General features: G+C 39.2%; 3 protein-coding genes across 7 annotated transcripts in view; 1 reads left to right on the plus strand and 2 right to left on the minus strand.

The window, feature by feature from the left end:
* Nucleotides 1-18,143, minus strand: part of GTF2H1 (general transcription factor IIH subunit 1) — a 34,234-nt gene extending 16,091 nt beyond the window's left edge. For both annotated transcript variants that reach the window (XM_006093813.3, XM_023758173.1), the window contains exons 1-7: nucleotides 17,780-18,143; nucleotides 9,975-10,143; nucleotides 6,547-6,739; nucleotides 5,400-5,565; nucleotides 4,186-4,279; nucleotides 2,335-2,484; nucleotides 2,128-2,207 (exon numbers count right to left, since the gene is read on the minus strand). In XM_006093813.3, coding sequence (XP_006093875.1) covers nucleotides 2,128-2,207; nucleotides 2,335-2,484; nucleotides 4,186-4,279; nucleotides 5,400-5,565; nucleotides 6,547-6,739; nucleotides 9,975-10,128 — 837 coding nt within the window. In that variant the 5' untranslated portion in view covers nucleotides 10,129-10,143; nucleotides 17,780-18,143. The remainder of the gene's footprint in view (nucleotides 1-2,127; nucleotides 2,208-2,334; nucleotides 2,485-4,185; nucleotides 4,280-5,399; nucleotides 5,566-6,546; nucleotides 6,740-9,974; nucleotides 10,144-17,779) is intronic.
* Nucleotides 12,188-12,751, minus strand: CUNH1orf52 (chromosome unknown C1orf52 homolog). Its single transcript, XM_023758174.1, is given in 3 exon segments — nucleotides 12,188-12,453; nucleotides 12,455-12,505; nucleotides 12,507-12,751. Coding segments are annotated over 3 exon segments (486 nt in total). The 3' UTR covers nucleotides 12,188-12,263.
* Nucleotides 18,144-18,207: 64 nt separating the features above from the next.
* The window catches only part of HPS5 (HPS5, biogenesis of lysosomal organelles complex 2 subunit 2), a 36,831-nt gene continuing 27,639 nt past the window's right edge, over nucleotides 18,208-27,399 (plus strand). For all 4 annotated transcript variants that reach the window (XM_006093810.3, XM_023758170.1, XM_006093811.3 and 1 more), the window contains exons 1-6: nucleotides 18,208-18,332; nucleotides 22,726-22,789; nucleotides 23,817-23,980; nucleotides 25,629-25,739; nucleotides 25,917-25,981; nucleotides 26,431-26,623. In XM_006093810.3, coding sequence (XP_006093872.1) covers nucleotides 23,873-23,980; nucleotides 25,629-25,739; nucleotides 25,917-25,981; nucleotides 26,431-26,623 — 477 coding nt within the window. In that variant the 5' untranslated portion in view covers nucleotides 18,208-18,332; nucleotides 22,726-22,789; nucleotides 23,817-23,872. The remainder of the gene's footprint in view (nucleotides 18,333-22,725; nucleotides 22,790-23,816; nucleotides 23,981-25,628; nucleotides 25,740-25,916; nucleotides 25,982-26,430; nucleotides 26,624-27,399) is intronic.

The raw sequence follows: 27,399 nt of genomic DNA on the forward strand, positions 1-27,399 counted from the left end.
TCTCTCTCATCGATGTTTCTAACTCTCCATCTCTCTTCCTTCCTCTCTGTAAAAAATCAATAAAATATATTAAAAAAAAAAGATTATACATCCATACAATGGAATATTATGCGGGCACTAAAAAAATGTAGATAACAATAACACCTATGACTTATTGAACACGTACTTTGTACTAGGATCTCTTAAGTCTTGTAGCAATCCTATCAGGCCAGTTCTTCCCATCCCCGCCTGCATTTTAAAAACTGAAATACTGTATAAGTTTAAGGAGTACAATGTATTGATTTTATTTGAATATTGTAATGTGATTGCTATGAGGTTAACACCTCTGTCATTGTTACATAATTATCATTTCTTTGTTTGTGGTGAGGACATTTAAGATCTAGTTTCTTAGCAACTCTGAAATTTATACTACAGTATTGTTAACTGTGCTGTGCATTAGAACTCCAGAACTTATTTATCTACTAGTTTCAAAGTTTGTACCCTTAAACAACACCTCCCTAATTATCTACCGTCAGTACTATTAACCTCATTTTATAAGAAAACTGGACTTAGAAGTGTTAAAAAAAAAGACAGAGTCTGATCCATGTAATGTTTTTTAAATATATTTTTATTGATTTCAGAGAGGAAGAGAGAAACATCAATGATGAGAGAGAATCATTGATCGGCTGCTTCCTGCATGCTGCTAGTGGAGATCGAGCTGCAACCCAGGCATGTGCCCTGACTGGGAATCAAACCCGGGACCTCTTGGTCCATGGGACAACGTTCAATCCATTGAGGCACCACAGCCAAGTGCTAATTTGGTTTTAAAGTGTATAAACTTAATGATTATGGTATATTTAGCTTAGAGTGATATTGGTAATAGGCAAAGTGAAGAAGTTACAATTATGCATGTAAAAATATACCATCTTTTCATAAAAAAAAAGCCCTAAAATGTCTTTTCTCATCACATTAAGTAAGCTGTAATCTCTAAGCTTCCCTAAACTTCTTTTTGTCAGGATGATTAAGAGGGTCCTATTTGTAAGCTGTTGAGAATCAACAAGGAAGTGACTGAGTGCTAAGAATCACTGAGAAAAAGCTGAATTTCATTATGGAAAAGACTCACATGCGCACCAAAATTTATATTCTATTAATATGTAATTTAGGCTATAGGACAAAATTTTAACATGGGTTTTCTCAATTGGTGAGTAAATACACTAACTTAAAATTAGAGGAAAAGTTAGGGAAAAAAAAAGATAGGTAGGTGGGAGCATGTATATATAGCCAGCAGAAAAGGAGCCAAAAAATGGGCAAGAAAATTACAATATAAGAGTGTGAGAAGAATAACTGAGAAGGCAGTTTCCTCTTACTCCAGAAGATAGAGATAGGTAGCTGTGACTAGAAGATATAACCTCATTTTCTATAACTGGATAAGTATGCAAATCTAGAGTATGATGCTAAGGTAGGTAGCTCATATTTGAATGTGTGCCAGTTGAAACATATTAGGAATAGTGTGGGTAAGGATCATGAGTGAGTTCATGGTGGGTAAATAATGGGCAATCAGCAAAAGCTTACTTTTTCCTTGTCTATTAATATTTATCCACATTACTAGAGACTGTTAGCTAGAGCATAAAACCAGACTCATCAATATGTTAAGCTTTCATTATTACCTAGAGCAGTGGTTCTCAACCTTCTGGCCCTTTAAATACAGTTCCTCGTGTTGTGACCCAACCATAAAATTATTTTCGTTGCTACTTCATAACTGTAATGTTGCTACTGTTATGAATCGTAATGTAAATATCTGATATGCAGGATGGTCTTAGGGGAACCCTGTGAAAGGGTCGTTCGACGGCCAAAGGGGTCGCGACCCACAGGTTGAGAACCGCTGATCTAGAGACTTGTTGATTAGAGAGCTAGAAAATTCTTTTAAAGTTTTAGCAATTCATACAGGAATTTGTTTTCCGAGCAATTTTAATAGTGAACAGTACTACTGAAAAGCACTTCTGATAAATCATTCCAGATAACAGTATTTTGTTTGATTTACATTCTCACAAGTAAAACATCCTCATGTAAGGCAATTTTAGAATTATAAAAATGTTGAAGACTAGGAAAAGACTGTGTTCTCTCCTAAATCCTTCTACTATAACTTACCTCATCTAATGGTTTATCTTCCAAAGCTGTCAAATCAAGTAGTGGGTTTTTCACTCCTAAGGAAACCATTGTTTTTAACCCTAGAAAATAAATGAAATAAAGTCGATCAAGTCTTACCTTTCTCAGAAATTAAAAAACTCACTAACATCACTAATAAGTAGAGACCAGCAAAATAAATGATAGTGTGTGTCAGGGGTAAACAGTTACCTTTTTCATCTATTTTGGCACATTCTGCAAACAGGTCCTTTGACCCTGTATTCAGCCGGTCCCTGTGAAAATAATGGGACTGAAAAAAACGTGTCCAGAATTCCTTTTCTGTCATGCTGTGGGGAACATTTTCTACATATTTCATTTTTACTGTGGAAGAAAAACCATAATGGTTACTTGCTGCATTTCCATTTCTTAAAACCTCAAATTAGTTGAAATATAAACTAATAGCAAAAACTAGATTATAAAACTGTTCAACTATATATTCTGTATACAATAATCTAATTATAAATATGAAATACAACTTGAGAAATAAGGTGAGGTACTACCTTTACAAATTTTAACAATTACAAACAAAACCTTATTTTGTACCAAGAGATTTGACAAGTTTTAATAATAGTACCTACTTCATAGGGTATCTATTTATATAAAAGCCTAACTGATCATCGCAACTGAACGGACGACCGAACAGGCTGTGTGGGGCAACCTGGCCGGCAGAGGGGTAGTGAGGGACGACCAAATGAGTGAGCAGCAAGCTGCGTGGGGCGACCCAGCCAACAGGGGGGTTAGTGAGGGGTGACCAAACGACCAAGCAGCAGGCTGCATGGGGCGACCAGGCCGGCAGAGGAGTTAGTGAGGGGCAACCAAACAACTGACCAGCAGGCTGTGTGGGGCCACCAGACCAGCAGTGAGGGGCGACCAAACGACTGAACAGCCTGCTGCATGGGGCGACCAGGCGGGGGTGGGTGAGTTGGGGATGATCAGGGCAGCAGGCAGAGGCAGTTAGGGGTGATCAGGCTGGCAGGGGGGCAGTTAGGGGTGACTAGCCTGGCAGGGGGGGGCAGTGAGGGGTGATCAAGTCGGCAGGCAGAGGCAGTTAGGGGTGATCAGGCTGGCAGGGAGGCAGTTAGGGGCGATCAGGCAGGGAGGCAGGTGAGTGGTTAGGGGCCAGTGGCCCAGGATTGTGAGAGGGATGTCTGACTGCCAGGCCTAAACTGGCAGTCGGACATCCCCCGAGGGGTCCCAGATTGTGGAGGGTGCAGGCTGGGCTGAGGGGACGTCCCCGCCCCCGTGCACAAATTTTGTGTACTGGGCCTCTAGTTTGTGATAATTAAATGAGTCAATATACATAGAGGCTTTAGAATGGTGTCTGGCACACCATAATGTTATTATCAGAAAGATATGCAAATAATTATATTATAACGTGATAACTCTGAGGCAGACACAGGCACTACAGAAGGCGAGGGGGCTCATAACTATCTGAAGAAGTCAGAGGTGGTAATGAGGCAATGCTTGAGCTGAGTCCTGTGGGAGAGGTATGTTTCCTAAGGACTAAAGGTGCACGAGTGAGGAAGTGTGAAGAACAGCATACGGCTTAAGAGAGCACTGGTTGGTTAAAAAATGACTAAAGCAGTGACTCTCAACCTTGGCTGCACATCATAAATCACCAGAGCTGGGGTGATCCTATTAGGATGGTTTCTGCAAGGGAAAAGATTACGTTAGAAAGGTCGCTCTGGAGGAAGTATAAAGGATGATTTGAGTTAGTGCTCTAGAGACTCATTTATTGATGCCTCTGGAGGATGTCATCTTGCTCAGGTATGGTTAAGGGGAAATCAAGTTTAAGAACTACTGATGGACAGAATGGGGAAGTCATCATACCAATTAATTGATGATAATACACTATATACTAAAACCCTTAATATCTACCACATGTCAAAACTAGGTACAGTACTTCACATATTTTGTTGTACTTGATCAAGAATAAAAGTAAACTTTTTGTTTTTCATTGAAATATTACTGAATTCATCCAAATAAATATTTTAACTATCTGAAAGAAGTGATTTGTCTTACCTGCGGGATAGGTCCTAAATATGGACTCAATAATATCAGAGGTTAAATTATATCTCAGACCATTACATCCATCTGTTTGGGGCCGGACATCAGCCTAAAATAATGAATATATATTAATTAAAATACCGGGGAAAGATGTTAAACACACAACAGACACTGGACCAAGGTGGAAAAACAGATTTTCTGAATACGTTAGAGGCAAAGGAAGTCCTCACCTTTACTTTTGCAGAGAGACAAAGAAGCCTGGCCTGTTTCATATAATCTTAGTGACCTATAAAATCTGCTTCCTTGAAAATCCTACATGGTCAAACAGGCATGTTTATGTGTGGCCAAAAAACAGATGGGTATAGGAGCTTTATCATAAACTTTTACAGTTACCAAAATTATAACATACTTTACTTACTAAATAAACAAATATTATCTGACTAGTTTAAGAAAGGCCTAATTAATACTAAGCACACAGAAAGATGCTAAACATATAATTCGTATTCAAATTTTTGTTAAATGTGTAAATACTGCTTTTGTTCCACCAGAGACATTTTCTAATTCTACATGTAAGGTACTCCCAATTTTTCTCTAAGATACATTTGATAACCCTTACTTTTTCTATACTATAATAGTCACTATACATTTAACTTTTTTTTAAAATATATTTTATTGATTTTGTACAGAGAGGAAGGGAGAGGGATAGTTAGAAACATCAATGAGCGAGAAGCATCGATCAGCTGCCTCCTGCACGCCCCCTACTGGGGATGTGCCCGCAGCCAAGGTACATGCCCTTGACCGGAATCGAACCTGGGACCCTTCAGTCCGCAGGCTGACGCTCTATCCACTGAGCCAAACCGGTTAGAGCCATTTAACTTTTATTGTAAGTAAAATATAGCAACCATAAAAAAGTTATCAGAAAGCCCTAAATTTGAAAGTAATAGGGGAAATAAATATTAGTCCAATGGCTAAAAGATTCTTTTAAAAGTCCATTTGATTACCAGCAAGTTAGGGTCAAGTCCAGAAACCAAGAAAAATAGCAAAAATATAAATTAAAAAAATACTGTTATGTATTTAAAAATATTTTAAAAGACCATGAATATGGAAATGCCCATGAATTTACTTCAAGGAAATACTAAAATTTATCAAAGAAATGGCATTGTTAACACACAATCAGGGTTTTCCTTAACCTCCGCCCCCCTTTTCAGAAATGTAGAAGGGTCACATACCAGAAATGCTGCAGAAATGCCAACATCCTGCTTATGATTGGATGTGGAAGAACTTTCTGTTGAGTTCACATTTAAACGATTGGCCCAGAACTCCTCAGCACTGATCACTTGACTCACAACAAGGTCTTTATAAAGCTGAAACAAAACAGGATCTTCTTGCAGCATCCTGGGGATAGAACATTGAATATACTGAACTTTATAGAACAAAACACCATTTAGGTAACATTTTAAAGACTTTAACACAAAATACTGAAACACACAACTTTCATTTTGTGATGATTGAGCAGCAGCAGGTCATTTTGTTCACTTGTTAATAATTAAAAGCAAAAACAAAACAAAATAAAAAAACCCCAAAACTACTCCACATTTTTGGAGGAACAAATAAAGTGGAGATAAATGGAAGTTTGAAGAAGCAAAGACTAAAACTCTTTGAGGGCATGGATATGGTCTTATTCATCTTTATATCCCAGTGATACAAAGGTCATTGTATCTGTATTTGTATTGCACTGTATTCTTTTTTACAAATAAAGGTGAATGGAGAAGAGGAAGCATGCTTAAGATTTTCCAGCAAAAAATTTTTCATGGTGATAAGCACTTGGAGTCATAGCACAGATGGCTGAGAGACTGGTGATGGAATTCATCTTATCAGAAATTCTCATCATTTTACATGCTTTCTCAAGTTTTTTTTTTCAAGAATAAAAAGATTTTAAGTATAACAATATTACCAAAACTGTACTGACATAGTATATCACAAAATCAACTTTTTAACAGTATAATTTCCTTCAGGTTTCTTATTCATAAACACACTTCTAATGGTTTAGTATCTTTTCTGTGAAGAGAACTGGGAAAAGAAATTAAGGAACCCTGGCACCTTTGAATCTCAGTTCTGTTCCTAATCAGATGTTAGGTTTCAGGCAGTTAATTTAACATCTGAGTTTAAACATTCTCATTTGCCCATAGCTAAATAGCTAGTAAGAAGCTAAAGTTAAAAAAAAACCCAAAAACACACACACAGAGGTAAAGATACCACAGCTATATTTTTCTATATTATACTATCAAAGTACAAGAGATGATAAATAGCAAGCTATTACTCTATGAGATCAGAGAGAACCTAGTTCTTCAAAAGGCTACTCTTTTCCTCCTTCACCTGTTTTTCTCTTCAAGTTCTTTATTAGCTTTCCTCTTGAATTTGGGCAGCAGTTGCTGAAGAAGGTCTTTCACTGCATCTCGCTCTTTTACTGCTGTGCTTTCATTGGAAAAATGGAAGTTAGTTGTGTCCCCTGCGTGCAGAACCAGCTGAAGCTGAATTTTAGCTTTTCCTTCTGGACTGATTTTCTGACCTAAAAGGAAATATGAGGTTAATTAGATGACATACACATTGTGGAAACTGCCATACAAGAGGTTATTTACTTTGCAGAAATGCACTCTTCTTAAATAATCCAGAGCACGGTTCAACAAATTCATTGCTAACAATCTGCTTCCTCCTTTAGTATTCTTTTTCTGCGGCATTTCTCACCCATGGCTTCCACCTCCAGATACTAAAGAGCTTTTATTCCCATTCAACTGAGGCAGATATCGTTAAAGCTTCCTAAACAGTCAAGTAGGAGTCCCAAATCCACCCTGAACAGCTACCTCCAATTAACATTATCATTAATAAAAATGATTTGTCATGATTCAAAAAACTCCAAAACACAACCCATGGTTTACTTACTATTGCAAAGGAAGATACGAAATTTTACATTTGAGAGATTTGGTGTCACCACTTTAATCGAGTGATCAAAGCAGGACAACCTGACACAACAGGCTTTCTGAGGTGACAGAATAGGATGTAACCAACACCCTTACAAGTTAAGACAATTAGGCATAATCATAATGTGTGATATTCTACAACCCTATACTCAGAGAAGAGGCTAAAGAACTACAATTATAGCCCGGCCAGTGTGGTTGAGCGTGGACCTATGAACCAGGAGGTCATGGTTCAACTCCTGGTCAGGGCACATGCCTGGATTGTGGGTTCAATCCCCAGTGGGGTGTGTGCAGGAGACAGCCAATCAATGATTCATTCTCTCTCATTATTGATGTTTCTTCTCTCACTCCCTCTTCCCTGAAATCAATTACACACACACACACACACACACACACACACACACACACGGATATAAGAACTATAATGATATACATGAATCTAGATTGAATATTGGTTTAAAAACCACATTTCTAAAAGCATTACAGGGACAATAGGGGAAATATAAAATGGCCTGAATATTAAAATTTTTATGGTGTGATATTATAAGCAGTCAAAGTATACATAAACAATAAAGCAAATATGGCAAACTAGTAACTGTACTTTTTTTGTTAATCCTCATCCATGGATGATATTTTTCCATTGATTTTTAGAGAGAGTGGAAGGGAGGGGGAGAGACAGAGAAAAATGGATATGAAAGAGACACATTGATTGGTTGCCTCTCACACACGGCTCCAGGATCAAGCCTGCAGCTCCCTACCCTCAGGCCGACGCTCTATCCACTGAGCCAAACCGGTTTCGGCATAACTGTACTATTTAGGTGGGATATGTTATATAGTATATGTTGTACCATTCTTTAAAATTTTCTAAATGGGTGACTCATGGTAGTATGAACATGCTGCCTAGAATTCTCAGCCCTAACCAATTTTTTTCAATGAATATGCTGCTTCCAGACCAACAGTTCAGATGAAATATCTTATTGTCAGCAGCACAATATGAAACAATTTACACCGTCAGCCAGCCTGTCCCTGTATCCAATTCCTCCAAAACAATCACCCCTACGCTTCTTTTCTCAGTCATGGCTTTATCCTTGCTCTAGCTTAGCTCTTGCCTCTGAGAGGCCTAATTTTGAAGTTTTTTTTTTTAAACAAGATTAACTGCTAAATTTCACCTTAGTAATCTATTATTGATAACTTTCAATAGTTTCAGAAATGGGCATTCTATCAATAATTCACCTTAAAATGAAAAAATGATCTGGTGCAGATCTAGGTTTTGGTATGTGTTCTCCTCCCCAATAGCCTAGAATTGTGGAGACACAGGAGGTAGGCATATTCTTTATTGCACACTGGGGATATGAGTGTGTTTTACAAATCTATTAAGGGCTAGCGTGCTAATACAGGAAGTTCCTAATTTATGAGTCTATTGTAGTACAAATGATAGTCTGTAAGACTATTATGAGGAACTTGGTGAGGCATTTTTCCACAGAAACAAAGTTTTATAAGGAAGTAACGCTACCAGGATAGTGGACAACGACTGGATATTTTAGGCAGTACTGAATTATGATAGGTTTTAAATAGTATTTCCTTTTGAAATTAAGATTCTAAATTATTTCAATGGAGAAAGATGAAGATCTTGGCCATTTCCAGCTACAAGTAGAGATCCTTGGGCAACTGTTCATACACAAAGGACATTTGTAAACCGAGCACTTCTAAGTTGAAGGTTGTCTATTTTTCGAGGTGTCATGTTTCTTGAAATTTACGCAAAATTTTATCCAGGTGAAGAATTTTATATCCAGGAAAAAAAATAAATCCATATTAATAGTCACAGTTAAGATAACCACAATTTGTCAAGGACTTTGTTGCCCAGACTTCCTTGGAGTCACTCTTATACAAGATCTTTAGCTAGGTGAACTGCAGAACTCCCTTTCAGAGTAAAGGTCCTAAATCTCAGGATTCGCTTGGTGTTTTTAAACCTAATTATTATTGAGCCATCGAGTACGGAACCTTTTGGGTAATATTTCAAAGTTATTCTTGCTAATTTGGAAAGAGAAAAAGAAAAAGAATATAAAAATAATATGCTCTGTATTTCTCTCATCTATAGTCAGTATAAAATTGAATATCTTCTCAACAGACAATAGCCACAGAACTAAAAATTAATTAGACAACTTGCTTAAATGATACAATTTTATTAAAGGGCAATCTGATATCATCTATCAACATTTTAAGTACATGAATCATTTGAACCAGTAAACCCAGTGCAGAGATGTATCCCATACATCATACATACAACCTCACAAAGGTATTAGTGCACAGACCTATACAACATTATTTGCAACAACAAAATTCTGGAAACTTCCTAAATGTCCTTCAACAGAGGACTGGTTAAATACATAATTGTATATCCGTTTGGTGAAGGTATATATAGCCCAGCCGGTGTAGCTTAGAGGTGAGCATTGACCTATGAACCAGGTGGTCACAGTTCGATTCCTGGTCGGAGCACATGCCCAGATTGTGGGCTTGATTCCATGTGGACATGCAAGAAACATCATTGATGTTTCTCTCTCTCTCTCCCTTCCTCTCTGTAATCAATAAAAATTTATTTTAAAAAAAAAGATATACAGATATCTTTACATGTGGTAGATTTACATATGTAAAGTTTTACATATATACACATTCTATTAAGTGCAAAAGGCAGTTTATAAAATAATATATATTCAGTAATCCCACTTTGTAATTATTTTTATGTGGTTGATTTTTTTTGGACACTAAAATAAAAAACCCACAAAGATTTTTATAAGCAATCTTCTAAAATTACTAAGAAATATGACTTACATTTAATATCTCCATACATATGGCTGATTGTAAATCTATCTTTGCCTTCAGGTGCCCAAGCAATTCTTTCAGCCATGAGGTATAGAGCTCCATCCTGCTTCTTTTGACGCACCTTCTTTACAATCAGCAAGACTTCTTCAGATGAAGTTGCCATGATGGCTAGAAGGTGCTAATGGAGACAAAAAGAGTTCACATCTCAGGGCCTGATTTATTGACTTCTAAAGTCCCTTCCAAATCTAAAACCCAAACTAATAATGAGGGGGGGAAATCTCTTCCTTCATTCAAAGTTGAAAATACAATTATATGGCATTATTCCTTAAAATAAAATTTTTTTTCATACTATTGGTATGAATTTACATAACAGTTTATAACATTTGGCAGTTATAACATTTTCAAACCATTCCCACATATGCTAATCAGAGTATTTTCAAATTATTTTTATTTTTCCCAGTTATATTCTTAAAATCTTAAAATGTATGATTTGACTACAAATGTGGTCTTCTATGTAATCTATATTTAGAATTGTAGAACTTCAGAATTACACAGGAGTCTAATAAATATTTAGTTCAAATTGTTTCAACTGAAACAACTAAGGGCCACAGGCTTTCTGTGACTACTCCAGAACCATTCCCAGAGCTGAAACCACATGCACATTTCCTAATTCTTGGCCTAGGTTTCATCCAGTATGCTTGAAAAATGTAAAACTGAGTAAAAAAAATTTTTTCTCCTTTTTATTATTCAAAATGTTACAGATAATGGCACTGCATTTTGGACTATAATAGTCAAATCAAAGATTGTCTTCCTAACTACAATCTTGTTTTCTTATTACTAAATGAAAAGTATTAAAATAGCAGCTGTGAAGAGAAAACAGAGAAATAGGGCTGTCAGATACAATATAAGATGCTCAGGTAAATTTGCTTTTCAGATAAACAAATTTTTAGCTAAACTATTTCCCAAATATCAAATTTATTAAATCATTATTTGTTGTCTATCTAAAATTCAAACTTAACTGAATTTTGTGTATTTTTATTTGCTACATTTGGCATCACTTTGTAGATTCTAAAAGGCTGGGGGCAGCTCCTGTGTTGAGCGTCTGCCCCCTGGTGGTCAGTGAGCATCACAGCGACCGGTCATTCTGCCAGTCAGTCTATTTGCATATTAGGCTTTTATTATATAGGATTAACATGCACTTTCATGAAAATGATGCTTTACAATAATTTACAGTATCAACTTTTCTGCCCCCCAAAACCTCCAAATAAACAAAACCATTTCATTAAGTTTCACAGTGCAAAAATTCTTGTCATTTGCTGTTTTCTACTTTTTCTTCTCTATTGGTCTCCTGTTTCTACCTTGTGTTATTTATTTGGTTAATCCTCACCCAAGGATACTTTTCCCATTGATTATTTTTTTAAAATAACAAGTGGATGTTTTTTTTTTCCTTTATCGATTAAGGTATTACATGTGTCCTCATCCCCTCATTGCCCTCCAACCCCCCCACTCATGCCCTCACCTCCCTGGTGTCTGTGTCCATTGCTTAGGCTTATATGCATGCATACAAGTCCTTTGGTTGATTTCTCCTCCTTACCCCCACCCTTCCCTACCTTCCCTCTCCACTGATTTTTTTTTTAAAGAGAAAGTGGGAGGGAGTGGGGAGACAGAAACATCAATGTGAGAGAAACATCAATGTGGTTGCCTCCCACATGTGCCCCGACAGGCTGGGAATCGACTCTGCAACTGAGGAACATGCCCTAGATCAGACTCAAACCTAGGATTCTTCGGTCTGCAGGCCAACACTCTAACCTAGTGGTTCTCAACGTGGGGCACACGCTCCATGGGGAGGCAATTCGAGAATGAGTTATTAACAGTGAATTTTTTGCACTTCTTATGGTTCTTGGGGCCTCATATACAGTATATATATATATATACATACACACACACACACACACATTTATGTATTTCAGTTCTCTATAATGTTTTGAAACGTTGCTATTTTTCATATCATTTCATATTATTATTTTTTTTAACAATTTCTTAGTGATTTCTTCCTTAGTAATTCAACTGTCCTTTTGTTCTTTTATTTTTCTCTTTCATGGGTGCCATGTTCTTTGGAAGTTTGTTTAAACCAAGTTAATGGCCTTTTAGGCTTCCTCCACATGAATAGGAGTTCCATTTTTGAATATTAAGAATTATATGTCACAGGGATATCAGGATTTTAGAAATGCTTAGGTGAGGCATGGCCAAAAAAAGGTTGGGAACCATTGCTCTAACCACTGAGTGAACTGGCTAGGGCTATTTTATGCTTTTTAGAAGTATGTTCATCTTTTTAATGACTCCTCCATCTCTTTCCCTTCTAGCTTTCTTATTGTTTCCTGTGATGTCATCACCATTGTCCTCATATATGTTAGACCATTTTATTGCCATATCTAGCTCTGGGTGGCGAGGTTTCGTCTCAGTAGTGTAAGTCTCCAAAGGTGGTGCAGTTTGACTTCCACATTTTGAATTCCTTTGGAGGCTTCTCAGGTGTCTTGACACTGCCTCTCCCAGTCTGTTGATCAGACTACAGAGAAAGACTTGGCCAGTCATGCTCCAGAGTAGCTTATGGGTCCTGGCAGCCACTGTTCTGTCTTGTTCCCACAACCACCCACTGCCTTTGCAGGATCCAGGGCCCTGGGGCTGGTCTCCTCCAGCTGGTTGTTTTCCTCCTTGTTAGAGAAGCTTGAGGTGCTGCTTCCATAAGCCTCAAAAGAGCTCAGAGGGTCCTTCTCCTCAGCCACCATGACAGCAATATGCCACGACCCAAAAGTGAAAATTTAATACTTAATATTTCAGATGCCACTTTCCCCATCTTTTAACAATCAAATGTCTTCAAATGCTCTCCATATCTTTGAGAGTCATTTGTATATATGGCTAATTTGTTACCTAGGAAACAGCCTGGTGACCTCCCACCTTTCTCCTAAATCCTGGGAATCTTAAATGCCCAACACAAATGCTAGAGGTTTGAGTGTGAATGTCTGGAATATGAGGCCAAAAAGGACTCTGAGGAAAGATCCCATGATTGATAGTGATGAAAAATGCCACATATATGCCATTTCTGAAGTAATGAATAGTTTTCATTCCCAAAGAAACAATTTAAAATATAATTTTAAAACATTTCCTTCTTCCAGCTCTGGAGGGGAAGTTTCTAATTTTATTTTATTTATTTATTTTTTTTAAATATATTTTATTGATTTTTTACAGAGAGGAAGGGAGAGAGATAGAGAGTTAGAAACATCGATCAGCTGCCTCCTGCACATCTCCTACTGGGGATGTGCCCACAACCCAGGTACATGCCCTTGACCGGAATCGAACCTGGGACCTTTCAGTCCACAGGCCGATGCTCTATCCACTGAGCCAAACCGGTTTCGGCAAGTTTCTAATTTTAGAGAAGCGAACACATCTAGGTGTCATAATTTGCCCCAAGCAAACAAGAAGCTTTACTGAATTCTTACTATGTCCAGGTATTGGACTAAATTCTTTTTAGGTGTTATCTCATTCAGTTCCCAGGTAACAATCCTGAGACAGGTGCTATTATTAGTTCCATTCTGTGGATAAAGGAAACTGGGTCTGAGAAATCAAGGTATTTTCCCAATACATCAAGGAGTAGGAGAACTGGGTTTCAATCTGGGTCAGACTGACCTTGGAGTTCTACTATGCTATTTTGTGAATATTTAGAATTAGAGGAATGGATATATACCCAATTTAATAGTGGTTACCTACAGTGACAGGATTACAGACGATCTGAAGATACCTTTTGTTTTCTGAATTTCTACAATAAATATATTATTTCGTAATGAGAAAAGTAGTTTTTAAAAATGTCTTTGCAGAAAAAAAATGTCTTTGCAAGAGTGTATCCCTATCAAACCATATGTTTGTTAAGGAAACATGGAAAAGTGTTAGGTGTCTTAGTATGGGTAAGAATTAAAACTATTTTCAATTTCTGTAATATATGTGTATCAATTATTTTATTTAGCTTTAAAAATTTAATTCATAAAGGAAAATTTATAACATCTATGGAACCATTAAATACTCTAATATTCATTTTCTAATATTCATTTTAATAAACACGTAAGTATCAACATTTTAATAAGCCTGTCTGTATTATGTAAAATTATACTAATCAAATTTTAGGAAATATGAATTAAAATCTGAGAAAGATGGGAAGGGAGGATAAGCAGATAACTATAAGATAATTTTAAGTATGTTCATATATGGAGGAAAAGCAGTGAGCAAGGACAGTTGATGGTCCCCAGTTAACTGGGCTACAGGCACATAAGTATTAGCTTTGGGGTAAAAAAACTTTTCTGAGATGGAAGGTAAGGAAGAAAAGATGAGTTAAGAGAGAAACTGAAGTGGAGGAAAAATTAGATGAATAGAATTGACTTTATTAGCTACTTTAAATCAATTGGGAAAAACATAGCCTCTTATGTACAGCGTGGGACAAAAGTAGTTTTGCAGTTGTTTGTATGTAAATTAATTAATACAATAATTAATAATAATATAATAAACTTTCATACGCACAACTGTAAACAAACTGTTGCCCCACCCTGTATATAGCATGTAAAAACATTTATATGAAGCATTAGCTAGTTTGTCTCAGTGGGTAGAGCGTCAACCTACGGACTAAAGGGTCCCAGGTTCGATTCTGGTCAAGGGTACATGCCCAGGTTGTGGGCTCGATCCCCAGTGGGAAGCATGCAGGAGGCAGCCAATCAATGATTCTCTCTCATCATTGATGTTTCTATCTCTCTCTCAGTCTTCCTTCCTCTCTGAAATAAGAAATATAAATATATATATTAAAAAAACCCATTTATATGAAAATCCACTAAGGGGGAACTTTAAAAATAAAGTTTGCATGTCAAATTTCCCTGGTTATCTGTAGTAATTTTAATTGTACTAGGACCAATTTTAGGAAGTTTAATAGAACCAGTAGGGATATCAGTAACTTGATTTCTAGACTTTTCTTGAAGATAGTTCCTTGAGTAGCAAAAACTTCCCAGTAGAGTTCTATAAGAGTCACAGAATATTTCATTTATGAGAAATATTGTAGTTACATTTAAACAAATTGGTTTGATGAAGATCTGACTTTACTTAAAAGATTATTTACTTTATGAAATAATCTGCCATGAGACTTCTTTAAATAGCAAGATCCTTTGGTAAAGTCATTAATTCATTTTCAGTGAAATATTTACTTGCCTGAAGCTAAATGTACATGCCTTGCTCTGAGCCTTTGTACATTCTCCTTCCTTCCCATTAAGTAACTTTTTTTAAAAAAATATATTTTATTGATTTTTTACAGAGAGGAAGGGAGAGAGATAGAGAGTTAGAAACATCGATGAGAGAGAAACATCAATCAGCTGCCTCCTGCACATCTCCCACTGGGGATGTGCCCGAAACCCAGGCACATGCCCTTGACCGGAATCGAACCCGGGACCCTTCAGTACGCAGGCCTACGCTCCATCCACTGAGCCAAACCGGTTTCGGCCCATTAAGTAACTTTTACTCATTTTTTCCCTACTCTAAGCTTCAAAGTTATTAGGCAAGGTCTTCTATTCTTCTCTTTATAGCACTTGTCACAACTATTATTAATTTTTAAAGTAATTATTTTAATGTCGATCTTCCCTTGACACACTGCAAGCTTCATAAAGAAGGGCAGAGACTACTGTATTGTGTTCAGTGCAATACAAGCACCCAGCAGCCTATTTTGGCCTATAGGAAGAGTTTAATAAATATCTACGATACCTTCTTAAGATCTTTGTTAATAGAAGGATACAATCTTGGTAAAACACAAGAAACCTTTGCACATACATCTGCGGCTAATTCCAGGAAGTACTATTACTTTCTTCTCACAAATCAGAGGATCATTCTTCATAGATTCCAATAACTGGCTTATAAGAAAACAGGGATAGGAAGAAATTGAAAATATTCAGCAGAAATCTTTAAATTACTGCATCTCTATATTTCCATTACCTACATCCCCTTTTCCAATGGCAGAGGTAAATGGGGCAAAAAAAAAGAAAAAAAAAGAAAAAGTAAAAGTAACAAGTGAAATATAAACTCCTTATCACCCTCTAAAAGAACTGCTGTACCTGCCAGCATACAAAATGGAGATTTGGAATACTGTTTGCCATTAGGCAATCCAAACTTTTTTAAACAACTCAGTATTACAGGGAATAAGACCTTGAAAGTATGTAAAGAGTAATCTAAATGTATTGTTTTAAGGGTAGTTACACACACAAAGCAGATATTAAGAGGGAATAACTAATGTAGCAATTTTAAGACTGAGCACTTTATCTTACAACAGTACAAGGAGAGGAAGGAGGAGGAAAATGCTACAGTGGAATGCAAGATAGAGGGAAAGACATGCTCATATTAACTCATAAATACTGCAAGCAAGAGGACAATACCAAAATGGAGAGAACAATCGGCTGGCAATCACAGTGGGGAAATGAGGGTCTATTGGATGGCTGACACCGCCACAGCGGTGGTAGGAAAGAGGAAGGAGGAAGGGTACACAAGACGCCTCTCCCAGCAGTAACCCCGAGATAAAAGTGGCCAGAATGCTAGGAAAGCAGAAGGTACGCTTGGCAACGTTCCAATGGTAGGGAAAAAACCAGCAGCACAGGAAAACGGGGCTGAAAGGTGGTCAGACCAGTAGGTGAAGACATGTCTCCAGGGCAGTGCACACAGAAAGCAGTCACAACTGACTGGAGCCCATCATCTGGTTCACTGCTTTTAACCGACTCCTGTCTCCCTGCACCCACCTCCCTAGTATTTTTAAAAAGCTGTCTTTACATCTGCACTACCACATGTATTTAATACCACCTAGGAGAGACTCGGTATCACCCATCGATCTGCTGCAATGCTAACAGGTGCACTGGCCCCAAATTCTCCCTCCCTCCTTGCCAAATGCGGGATTCAGGTCTGCTAAAAGGCACACGTTCTCCCCAGAGCCCGGTCCTTCTGAAAGCCGTAGGCCTGATGCTAGAGGTTATCTTCCCTCCTGCAGTGACATTTCCATTTCATCTGTTCTAGTTTTGACTTTGCTTTACACATGAGGATTCCTGGTAAGATTTCATGGGGAGGGATTGTTCCACTTCTTTTTGGAGTCAAAGCACTATGCTTTTGTATGTTTCAAAATTGGATCTTCTAATGGGGAAAAGGTTAATTTTTAAAAATCTCTCTCCCCCTCCCCATTTCACAGGCCCTAAAACGGATGTTTGAGAGTCAATTGGATAAACGTTCTTTAGGCAATAATTACATATCCCCATGTGTTGGTGATCTATTTTTAAGACGATCAAGTCGGGCCCAGTCCAAACCTGGGAGGGGTGTGTGGGCTGGCACACGAGTTAAGGCTTTCAAAGCAGTAGGACTGACAGGCGAAGCACAGCGTGCAGGCACCGAGGCGAAAGCTTTTTCTCTTACAGAAACCGAAAGACTTAACAGCACATTTCCTAACGGGAAGGGCTCCCTTGCGAGGGAGAGGCCTCCACGTCCTTCATTCCCATGAGCCGTCCCACCCCGGCTTTGGGGGAACCTTCTGGTCCCTACTCTCAGTAGAGGGGTAGGCTTCCTGCAGGCAAGTATATTAAGGGTCGCTTCTTCCCCGCTTCAGGATAATAACGGGCTGCCCGGAATGCAGCGTGGGAGTCGCGGGGACGGCGACAGGGACACAGGAAAAAGGGGCAGAATCCGCGCCGTCCAGCGGAATCCCAGGCCTGTCAGCTACTCACCCACCCACCCATTCCCATTCTTTGGTCTAAACTTACCAGGTGGGAGCTGCGGCCCTGGGCAGGGAGTAAGAAAGTGGGATGGGTCCTGTCGAGTTGCGCTGCGCTTCTTAGCGACGCTGCCGGGAAGAGTCTGAAACCCAGTAGCCGCCGCAGCCGCCGCCACCGCCTCTGTTACTGGAGGGTCTCGCCTCCATCGCTGGCTGCGAGAACTCTGAGGGCACGTGACCGGAAGTGCCAAGGCGGGCCGGCGGGGCACGTGACCCCAGAGCACGGCCGCCATGACACCTTCCGCTGGTTCCCTCCCTCTCCCGCCGGAACCAGCCTGGTTTCATTTTCTCTCGCCGGCTTCCAGCGGGGAAGGGTCCCGGGATCCTGGCTGGCTCACCCCTTTGGCCTAGAGTTCCTCCGGTCCCGGTCGGCGCTTTCTCTTCGGCCGGCAGCGGCCCACTAACTGCAGGCCGCAGAGAGCGTAATTGCGATGGCGGACTGAGGGGGAGGGACCACGCGGAAGCAGGGGCGTAGCCCGTCACGTGACGAGGAAGTACCGTTAACTGCGCTGTCCCCCTAGTCCTCGACGCTCCTGGATGACGTAAGCCTGGGCGGGGAGGAGTGAGGGGAGGGGCGACGGGAGAGCCCAGCTTCCTTGTGCCTCTAAGTGTTCGGTGAGTGTCCGGCGGCCAGCCTGGAGGGACGGTGTGAACCGCTGCAAATTGGGGGCTACTGTCCTGGAGATAGTGGTGCAGGGCTGGGACTTGGATTTGGAAATTGGTTACCGAGGCTCCTTCCCTTAAGAGATGAAGACGGCATTAGAGTTTAGCTGTTAAAGTTAGTAGTTCCGCTAGGCGGGGAGGTTTTCTTGTCGGCAGGGCCTGTCTCCCCCGCGGGTACGAGGCACATTGAGTGCGCGAATGAGTGAGTCGCTATTGCTGTCCGCGGCGAAGAGTTCTCTGATTGTTACTTCTTGGGTGGGAAGACCCAAATCTCCTCCTTTCCCTTCACACAATAACTTTAACGTTTGCTTCCTTTCTTCTCTTTTGCCTCCACTTCCATGCGAAAAAGGGGGTGCTGTGATTTGGATTTGGTGTGAGCAGCAAACGCTGGTTCATTAGCAAAGTGAGTACAGTACTAGGGTGATGAGAGAACTTTTTCTCGATCCTACTACTCAGTTGTAGCAACATGGAAAGGTGATTAGGTTTTGGACTCAGGAGAAGTGGATTCTAGTCTCAGCCCCACCTTTAAAACCTCTGTGACCTTGGGCCAGCAAACCCCTCAAGAATTTGTTTCATTAACTTTGGTAAGCGTTTATCACCCCCTTCTGTTGGCTTAGTTTTTTTGCTAGGCTGGAGGTGCGACAGACTTAACAGAAGAACTATTTAAACTTAGGTTTCCAGGAAGATAGGGTTTTGTTAGACGGAGGGAGATTCAAGAAACAGCCAATTTTAAAATTATGGAGGCACAGAATGTTGACGGGGTGAAAGAGGAACAAAAGATAGCTTCATGTAGTTGGAAAAGAGGAGAGAGGATAGGATGGAAGATGAAGCCGGAGAAATAGGGCTAAGATCATAGTTTCTGTAAGAAGGGTAGCTGTTGAAGGTTTATATGGAGCTTTTTTTTAAAAAAAAAAACTTACAGAAAATTTCACACATAGATAAAAATAGGATAATTTAATGAACCCTCATGTACACACCATCCAACTTTAACAATGATCAGCATTCTACTGTTCTTGTTTGTACAGAGCTTTTCAATTTCTAGGTACTTTTTATAGCCATTGTCACATTTGATTAATAGCAGCTTTCAATTTGAGCTCAATTCTACTCTGTGTAGGTAGGTACTGACCACTTTATGTGAAAATTTCTTTGAGTTGTAGTTGACCACTTGCTCTGTTGAATCGAAGTGTGGTATGGCAATTTTTAAAACACATCTGATGTTATTTTAGGTAGTAAGATAGAAACTTAGTGTCCATATCAAGTAGGTTAGTGTTTCTACTCTATTCTGTTATCTAACTACTTAAGGAGTATTATGTTCAGTTCTAGGCAACACATTTTCGGGTCAACTAAAGTGCCTGTGAGAAGGTTGACCAGAATAGAGAAGAACTGGGACATTGTCATGTAAGAAATGACTGGAAAGCTGGGAATGTTAAATATTTAGAAGACCTGATAACACTTTTCAAATACTAAAGGGTTGTTTTGGAAGGAATAAACTTATTCCCATAAACCAGCGGTTCTCAACCTGTGGGTCGCGACCCCTTTGGGGGTCTACCGACCCTTTGACAGGGGTCGCCTAAGACCATCGGAAAACACATATATAATTACATATTGTTTTTGTGATTAATCACTATGCTTTAATTATGTTCAATTTGTAACAATGAAATTGGGGGTCACCACAACATGAGGAACTGTATTAAAGGGTCGCGGCATTAGGAAGGTTGAGAACCACTGCCATAAACTATAGAATCCACAGTTAGGAATACTTAGTAAATGCTGTAAGTGATCAAGTTTCAACCCAATATTTAAAAAAAGACCTTAAAATACTGAGAGCTGGAGAAGTGGAATGGGCAGCTTCAAGAGAGGAAGCATTCCTTTTCCAGTGCTGAAAATGTTCAGAGGTCCAGGTTACAACTAATTTCTGAGTTAGGTGGGTGTATGCACTTTGAATCTTTTTCTACCTTGAGAATTTTGGGAAGTGGGACTTATAGTAAGCCTGAAAGCCTGGGTGTATTTGAATAAGTAGGTGTGGAGGGAAAAGGAGTCATTTCAGGGAGAGAGAAAAGTATAAATTTGGATTTGGCTTAACACTATCACCCAACAACTGCTCTTGAGAACTGATATTGCTTATGCTGTTTCTTTTCCATCCTTATCTCCCCTAAGTCTTAAGAACAAAATGGTTTTTTACTCCATTAAATCATAACTTCCAGGACATTCTCTCTTCACTGAGATCAAGGCCAAATGGCCTATCAGCCGCAGTTTGAAGATCACGAGTAGAAGAGATCGATACTGTGGCCTTGATGTCAGTCCTTTCTTCAGGATCTTGTACTGTGGTTTTATCTTTTTCTTGTATCTTCAGGTCCTTTCATTTTAGAGACTCTTTTCTTTTAGCTAGTACCTAAACTGTTTTGAGTTTTGCCTGGTCAGAAAGCCAAGAGTTTGTTTTCTTTCCACCAGATTTCTTTAGTAATTGAAAAGGCCTTATCTTTACTTCCTCACCATCCATCCTTCTCACATATCTACCCACAGGACTTCACAGAAATTATGTGATCATCCAACAAATTTTTCAATACCTTTGTTGCCTTCCAAATTAAAATTTGTTCAGGTTCCTTGGTTTGAGATTCAAAGTGTTTTGTAACTTGTTCTTGAATTGCTATTCCAGCTTTATCTTTCATTATTCCATTGCTTGGATCCTGTGTTTCAAACAAAGATTAAACTTATATTCTCCAAACATATTCTATACTAGAGGCCCACTGCACGAAAATTCATGCACTCAGGGGGGTCCCTCAGCCCAGCCTGCGCCCTCTCACAATCTGGGACCCCTCAGGTAGGGTCCCTAGGCCTGGCCTGAGATCAGGGCCTATTGAGGCTTTCCTTCCCCCCGGCTGCAGGCAGCTGGCCCCACCCCCACCACTGCCACTGCTTGCCATCTGTGCAGCACTGCCTCCCCTCCCCTGCCACCAGTGGCCTCCCTCTGCAGGCGACAGGCTGGGGTGTGATGGCTTGGTTGGCCTGGGCCTCCCTCTTTCTTTGTTGGGGAGCAGGCCCAGACCTGTGAGGGGCCGTGTGCCTACCTGATTGCCCCTAACTGCTGGCCTGCCTACCTGATCACCCCTAACCACTCTGCCTGCCTGCCTGGTGGCTCCTAACCGCTTGCTTGGGGGCGGGGCCAGCCCAGCAAGGGGCCCTGGTGGTTCTGGTCTCTGGTCGTTCCAGTCATTCTGCTTATGGTGGCTGGCTTTTATTATATAGGAGGATATCTTTGCTTATTGCTCCCAACCTGCTACCCTCACCCATTTTCGTCTGATAAAAGCCTACTCGGCTACCAGGGCTACTTCCCTCAGCAAGTTTTCCTTGGTTCCTTTGAACTAGTGATTAGCTCTGTTTTTGAAGTTCCAACATAGCACTTTGCTTATGTTGTCCTTGTGAGAGATGTGTGTGTGTGTGAGAGAGAGATTTTTCTCCCCCCCCCCCCATTTGAATTTAAAGTGATTGATTTCTGGTATTTTATTTGTCCTGTTCCCACTGCTATGCCTCATATTTTACTAAGTACTCAATAAAATGAATGAGTGGGGAAATGAAAGATTTTTCTTCGGTCAGGAATTCTGAAATATTTTAAGTATGGACATACCTCATTTTATTGCACTTTGCTTTATTGTGCTCCACAGATGCTGCGTTTTTTACAAATCGAAGACAAGCCCTTCCACCAGTAAAAAGATTATGACTCATTTTATTACTGTACTCACTTTATTGTGGTGGTCTGGAACCAAACCCAAAATATCTTGAAGTATTCCCGTATAGGATGCCTAAAGATTTTTCTTTTTTTGAATATTTTCTCCCTGCAGAGGTCAAGATGTATTACGAACAGTGTTACTAGCATATGCTAGATACTTACTGCTAGGACATAAGACTATATTATGTGTATGCAATAAAAATATCTTAAGCTTGTATGTGCTTTGTCACTAGAAGGTATGCTCCATGAGCGTTAAGGCTTTGTTTTGTCTTTTGTTGTCCCTGGGACCTAGAACAATGCCTGGCACATAGTTTGTGCTAGGTACATATTTGTTGAGTAAATGAATGAGTGAATTTATGTGTCTGAAAAAACACAAAGTGTAAATAATTAAAAAACAAGTATAAGCAATTGTTTCTCTAAAATTATTTTTTTTTATTCATTGAATTTTAGAGAGAGGAAAGGAGAGCAGTCGAGCGAGAAACATTGATTTGTTGTTCCACGTATTTATGCATTCATTGACTGATTTGTGTATATGCCCTGACTAGGGATTGAACCCACAACCTTGGCGTATCAGGACGACGCTCTAAGCAACTGAGCTACCCGGCCAGGGTATGTATTTGCTTTATATTCTTAATTTGGCAGGTAACAAAGGATTGGGAAAATTTAAAATTAAGGGGTAGACTTTTCTTAACTTTTATTTATTTCCTTTCTTTGGAAATGGATGCAATTTGACAAAAATGTATACTTGAGAGTTGTTGAACAGTTAGGAACTCTTGTTTTAGTTTACAAAGTCCTCATTGGGTATTTGGCATTTGCTACCTCCCTATCAGGTCTCTTACTAACGTCCTTATTCCTCTTCAAGCTGTAATTACCTGCACTTGACTTCTCACTTACTTAGTAGGTGCGTTCATTTATTCATTCAGCAGACACTTAATGAGCTCCTGATAGGCAGGAGAAAGAGATCCAGAGGTCTATTCCTTTAAGCACTATTAAATTGTTGACTGATAACCATTGAATTTACTGATAAGGATTTATAGTTAGAGGACTTTTTTGAAAATTGCCCTTTAATAAGGAAAATTGCCCTTTAATGAGAGACACTTAAAGACAGAAGATGATTTACAACTTAAATGCAGCTAGGGTTGCTATTTTACCATAGAGGAGCTTGACCAATTTTCCTCTTAAATCCTGCAGTGTTGCCCAGATGGTGTGTCTCAGTGGTTGAGTGTCCACCTATGAACCAGGAGGTCAGGGCACATGCCAGGGTTGCAGTAGGGGATATACAGGAGGAGCTGATTGATGTTTCTATCCTTCTCTCCCTCTGCCTTCCTTCTCTAAAATTAATAAAAACATATTTAAAAAAATCCTGCAGTGTCCATTCTACCTTCTCACACTGTTAGATGATTGGGGTAGGATTATGGAGGGCCTTGAGAATCTGGACTTACTCTGGGAGGTTTAGAATCAGGAAATGATGCAGTACAAGCTGATGTTTGCATGTTACCTATGCGTGTTTTCTTTCCGCCTAAAGGCTGAACACCTCCAGAGTAGGGATTCTTGTCCCTTTCTTTCCTATGTTCTTTACATACTCATTAAATGCATGTCAAACCAGTGCTGAGCTTCTGAAATTATGTTTTTTCAGGTTTAATTCAGGAATCCTGTGCCTATTACTCAACGTAGTTTCAACTTTCCAGCTAAATGACTTTTGTGCCAGTCATACCAGAGTCCTACACCCATGTTCTTGCAGAGTTTGAGTCTCTGGATCCATTACTTTCAGCCCTAAGGCTGGACTCAAGTCGTTTAAAGGTGAATTTCTTGATATGAATGATTCACATTCATATTCATATGTTTGTGTGCTCTCTGTTACATGTGCCTCCTGCCCTTTAGTTCTTTATGTTTTATGGAAACTTGAGTATTACCTATACTAGTATTAAGCGTTACTGTCTATGTAGCATGTTCATAGCTTTCTTGTTTTATTTTTTGAGCTATCATTTGAATTCTTTCCTGTCCTTGGAAACCATAATATTGATTGCTGATCCCCCCGCCCCCCTCAGTAATCTTTCTGTCTTCTCTCAGGAAGTAATGTATTTGATTGAAAGTAAAATAGTATAAATGACTTTTGAGCAACATGAACCTCTGCTGTTAAACTAAACTCATTCCAAAACAAGGAATTTGATGTACACTCCATTTTAGGGAAAGAGCAAAAGTTAATAGCTCTGTAGCAAAAATCATTACCTCTATGTGCTTCCCTCAAATCCTGAGTTCTTTTGATAAACTCAGGAATAACATGGTGAAGAACAAGTCTCATAACCAATTTTAAAATAATTTTATTTTTACACTTTTGCTCTCACCCAAAGTACCATTTTAGCCTCTGAGCAAAGGGAGAATAAGAAGTAATGGGCAAAGTAATATGAGCAACAATTATAAGGGTTGATATCAGACATGTTTTTAGCTGCAAGTTACAGAATACCTTACCAATAGTGGCTTAAGCATTAATGGTGTTATTAACCTTGTTGGAGGTTAGTATTTCTGGGTTTAGTGTTGCGGCCCAGTGATTTCCACGAGGATCCAGGCTCTCCATTTTCTGTTCTACCATCATCCATATGTTGGTTTTTACTCACAGTTGCAAGATAAGTATCCTGCCTCTAATCTTGATATGTCCATTAGGATCTCAAGCAAGAAAAAGGGGCCAAAGGTTAAGGCTTTCTTAGTTTTTGGACTCTGACTTTTATCTGGGAAGGTGGGGCTTTCCAAGAAGCCCCATCGTTTTAGTTTTATTAGCTGAATTTGAGCCACATGACTCCCCATAACTGCAAGAGAAACTGGGCAAGTGAGTGTTTAGGTTTTCTAGCTTCTGTGGTGGAAAGCAGCAAGGTTGAAGAGGGTTGGGAATGTCTGTGTGTCAGCCAAGCAACAATTTTACCAGGGGTACAGCCTCGCCACTACTTTCTCTGGTGGATAAGGAGAGGAATCATCAGTGAGGGTGAAGGGAAAAATAGTACGTAGTGATCTTTATCTGTTTCCTCTGCAGTCTCACTTGCTCTAAAAGCTTTGGATGTTTGTGTTGATTATACAAATGCGAAATTATTGAAGTGAACAAATGATTAAAGTGGTGGAGTATCCCCTGGAGACGTAATTGATCCTCCATCATTGTGGTTAGTGTTGGAATAACCAAGCTAAATTATACAAAAGATGAATTACTCATTTATATAATTGAGCCTATTCAGCCATTTTGAGATTCAAAAATTAACAATTTAAAGCCAAAATGTTCTTTCTTATGTATTTTTCAGTACACTAGAATGAGAGCATGAGTGCCATTTTGTGGTATCCAGCTGGGCAGGGGTGGCTGGGAGAGGAACCTGGTACACAGATCCTCAGTATGTATTTCCAGTGCATAGTTTATTTGATTAAATGACTGTGGTGATCTCACTCTTGTCTGTTTACATGTTTTTAGTGCACGAGCATAGCTGTATCTCGGAAATGGTTGGCTTTGGGCAGTTCAGGAGGAGGTCTCAACCTCATTCAAAAAGAAGGCTGGAAGCACAGGCTCTTTCTTTCACATAGGGTAAGATTAAGGATAGCTCTGTCATATACCATTCGGAGTATCTTTCATAAATGCCAATTTCTCCATTATAAATACTCATTTGGAATAAAAGAAAAATATAAAACTTGAGATTTAAAAGTTAAAAAAAAAACACCATTTTTGTGCAACTGCCTAAAATTTTTCCTTTTTGTGCTCTAGGAAGGAGCAATTTCTCAGGTTGCCTGTTGTTCACATGATGATGATTATGTTGCTGTAGCTACCAGGTGAGAAACTGTTTTAAAACTATCTGACCTTATCCAGATGCATTTTAAATGAACAAATGTAGCTGTGTGTAGGGTGACCAACCATCCTGATTTGCCTAGGACTGTCCCAGTTTTTAGCACTGAAAGTCCTGTGTTCTGGGAAACCTCTCATTCCCCAACAAACCAGGATGGACAGTCAGTTACCCTAGTGTTTGTGGAAACTGCTAAAATGAGGCAACAACATTTCAGTGGTCTTAAAAGGGAAAGGTAACAGATAATTTAGAACATCTGAGTTCTGTTATGTTCGATTGGTGGACTAATGCAAGGAAATAAATACATTGACTTTCTATTTCCTCTTTTCTAAAGAACAAGTTTACATATATATTTAGTATAGTTGATACTGTGATGCAATTAAATTGTACCTTTTTCACCATTGCCGAAAATTTGCTTCTTTGTCTCAATTTTTGCAGTCAAGGCTTTGTAGTTGTTTGGGAATTAAATCAAGAGCGTCGTGGGAAACCAGAACGAATTTATGTGTCTTCAGAACACAAGGGCCGAAAAGTTACAGCTCTCTGTTGGGATACAGCGATTCTTAGAGTTTTTGTAGGTGATCATATGGGGAAAGTTTCAGCTATCAAGCTCAACACTTCTAAACAAGCAAGGGTAAGAATCAGTCCAGTTATTTGCATATGTGGGTGAGATAAAAGGTGTTATGTCACAGAATTTCAAATAAAGGACAATTTTATCTACCGAATTTTTGGGGGACTGATCTAGAACCCAGAATATTAATTTTGAGAGACTTGTTACTATGTGGTACATATGGAAGCCTGGTTTAGCTTGATACTGTTGCAGAATGGCTTCTGTGAGCTAACTTAAGTCTGTTATAGTACTTCATAATTTATCTGTATGGCTAACTTAAATAAAGCATTATTTAATACTCGGCTATTAAGAAAGATGCCAGTTTATTAGTTGTGTGAATAAAATGACATCAATTGCCCAGGCTCCTTTGTAAGGGTAGAAGAAATTCATGGGTCTAGGTATATTTTCTCTGAGGATGGTGAGAATGGAATCTTAAAGGCACCTCCTGGATTATGCTCAGCTGTGGAGGATCCCAGGCTTCGTGTCATAGTTATTGTTGGGATGGAAGAGTTGAGTCTCAGGTTACCCGACCAGAATGCTTCAGTCTGTCATTAAGCCAGCTTCGCACTGTCTCTCTCCAAAGGTTATTTATTATATAGGAAGTGGGTAATTTGTCTTTTCATTGCCTTATTTCCATGTATGATCCTGGCAGAAAAGAGATCTAACTACCATTGGCTAAATTATTTTAGTTACCATATCATAATATTCTTCTGGTTTGCTCGTAATGACCCATCAAGTTATCACTTGATTCTTTATAGTCTTGTGCTGGGGTCCAATCCCAGCGGGTCCAGGGGTCCCCA

The sequence above is a fragment of the Myotis lucifugus genome, unplaced genomic scaffold, assembly GCF_000147115.1.
Source record: "Myotis lucifugus unplaced genomic scaffold, Myoluc2.0 scaffold_124, whole genome shotgun sequence".
NCBI classification, from domain to species: Eukaryota; Metazoa; Chordata; class Mammalia; order Chiroptera; family Vespertilionidae; genus Myotis; species Myotis lucifugus.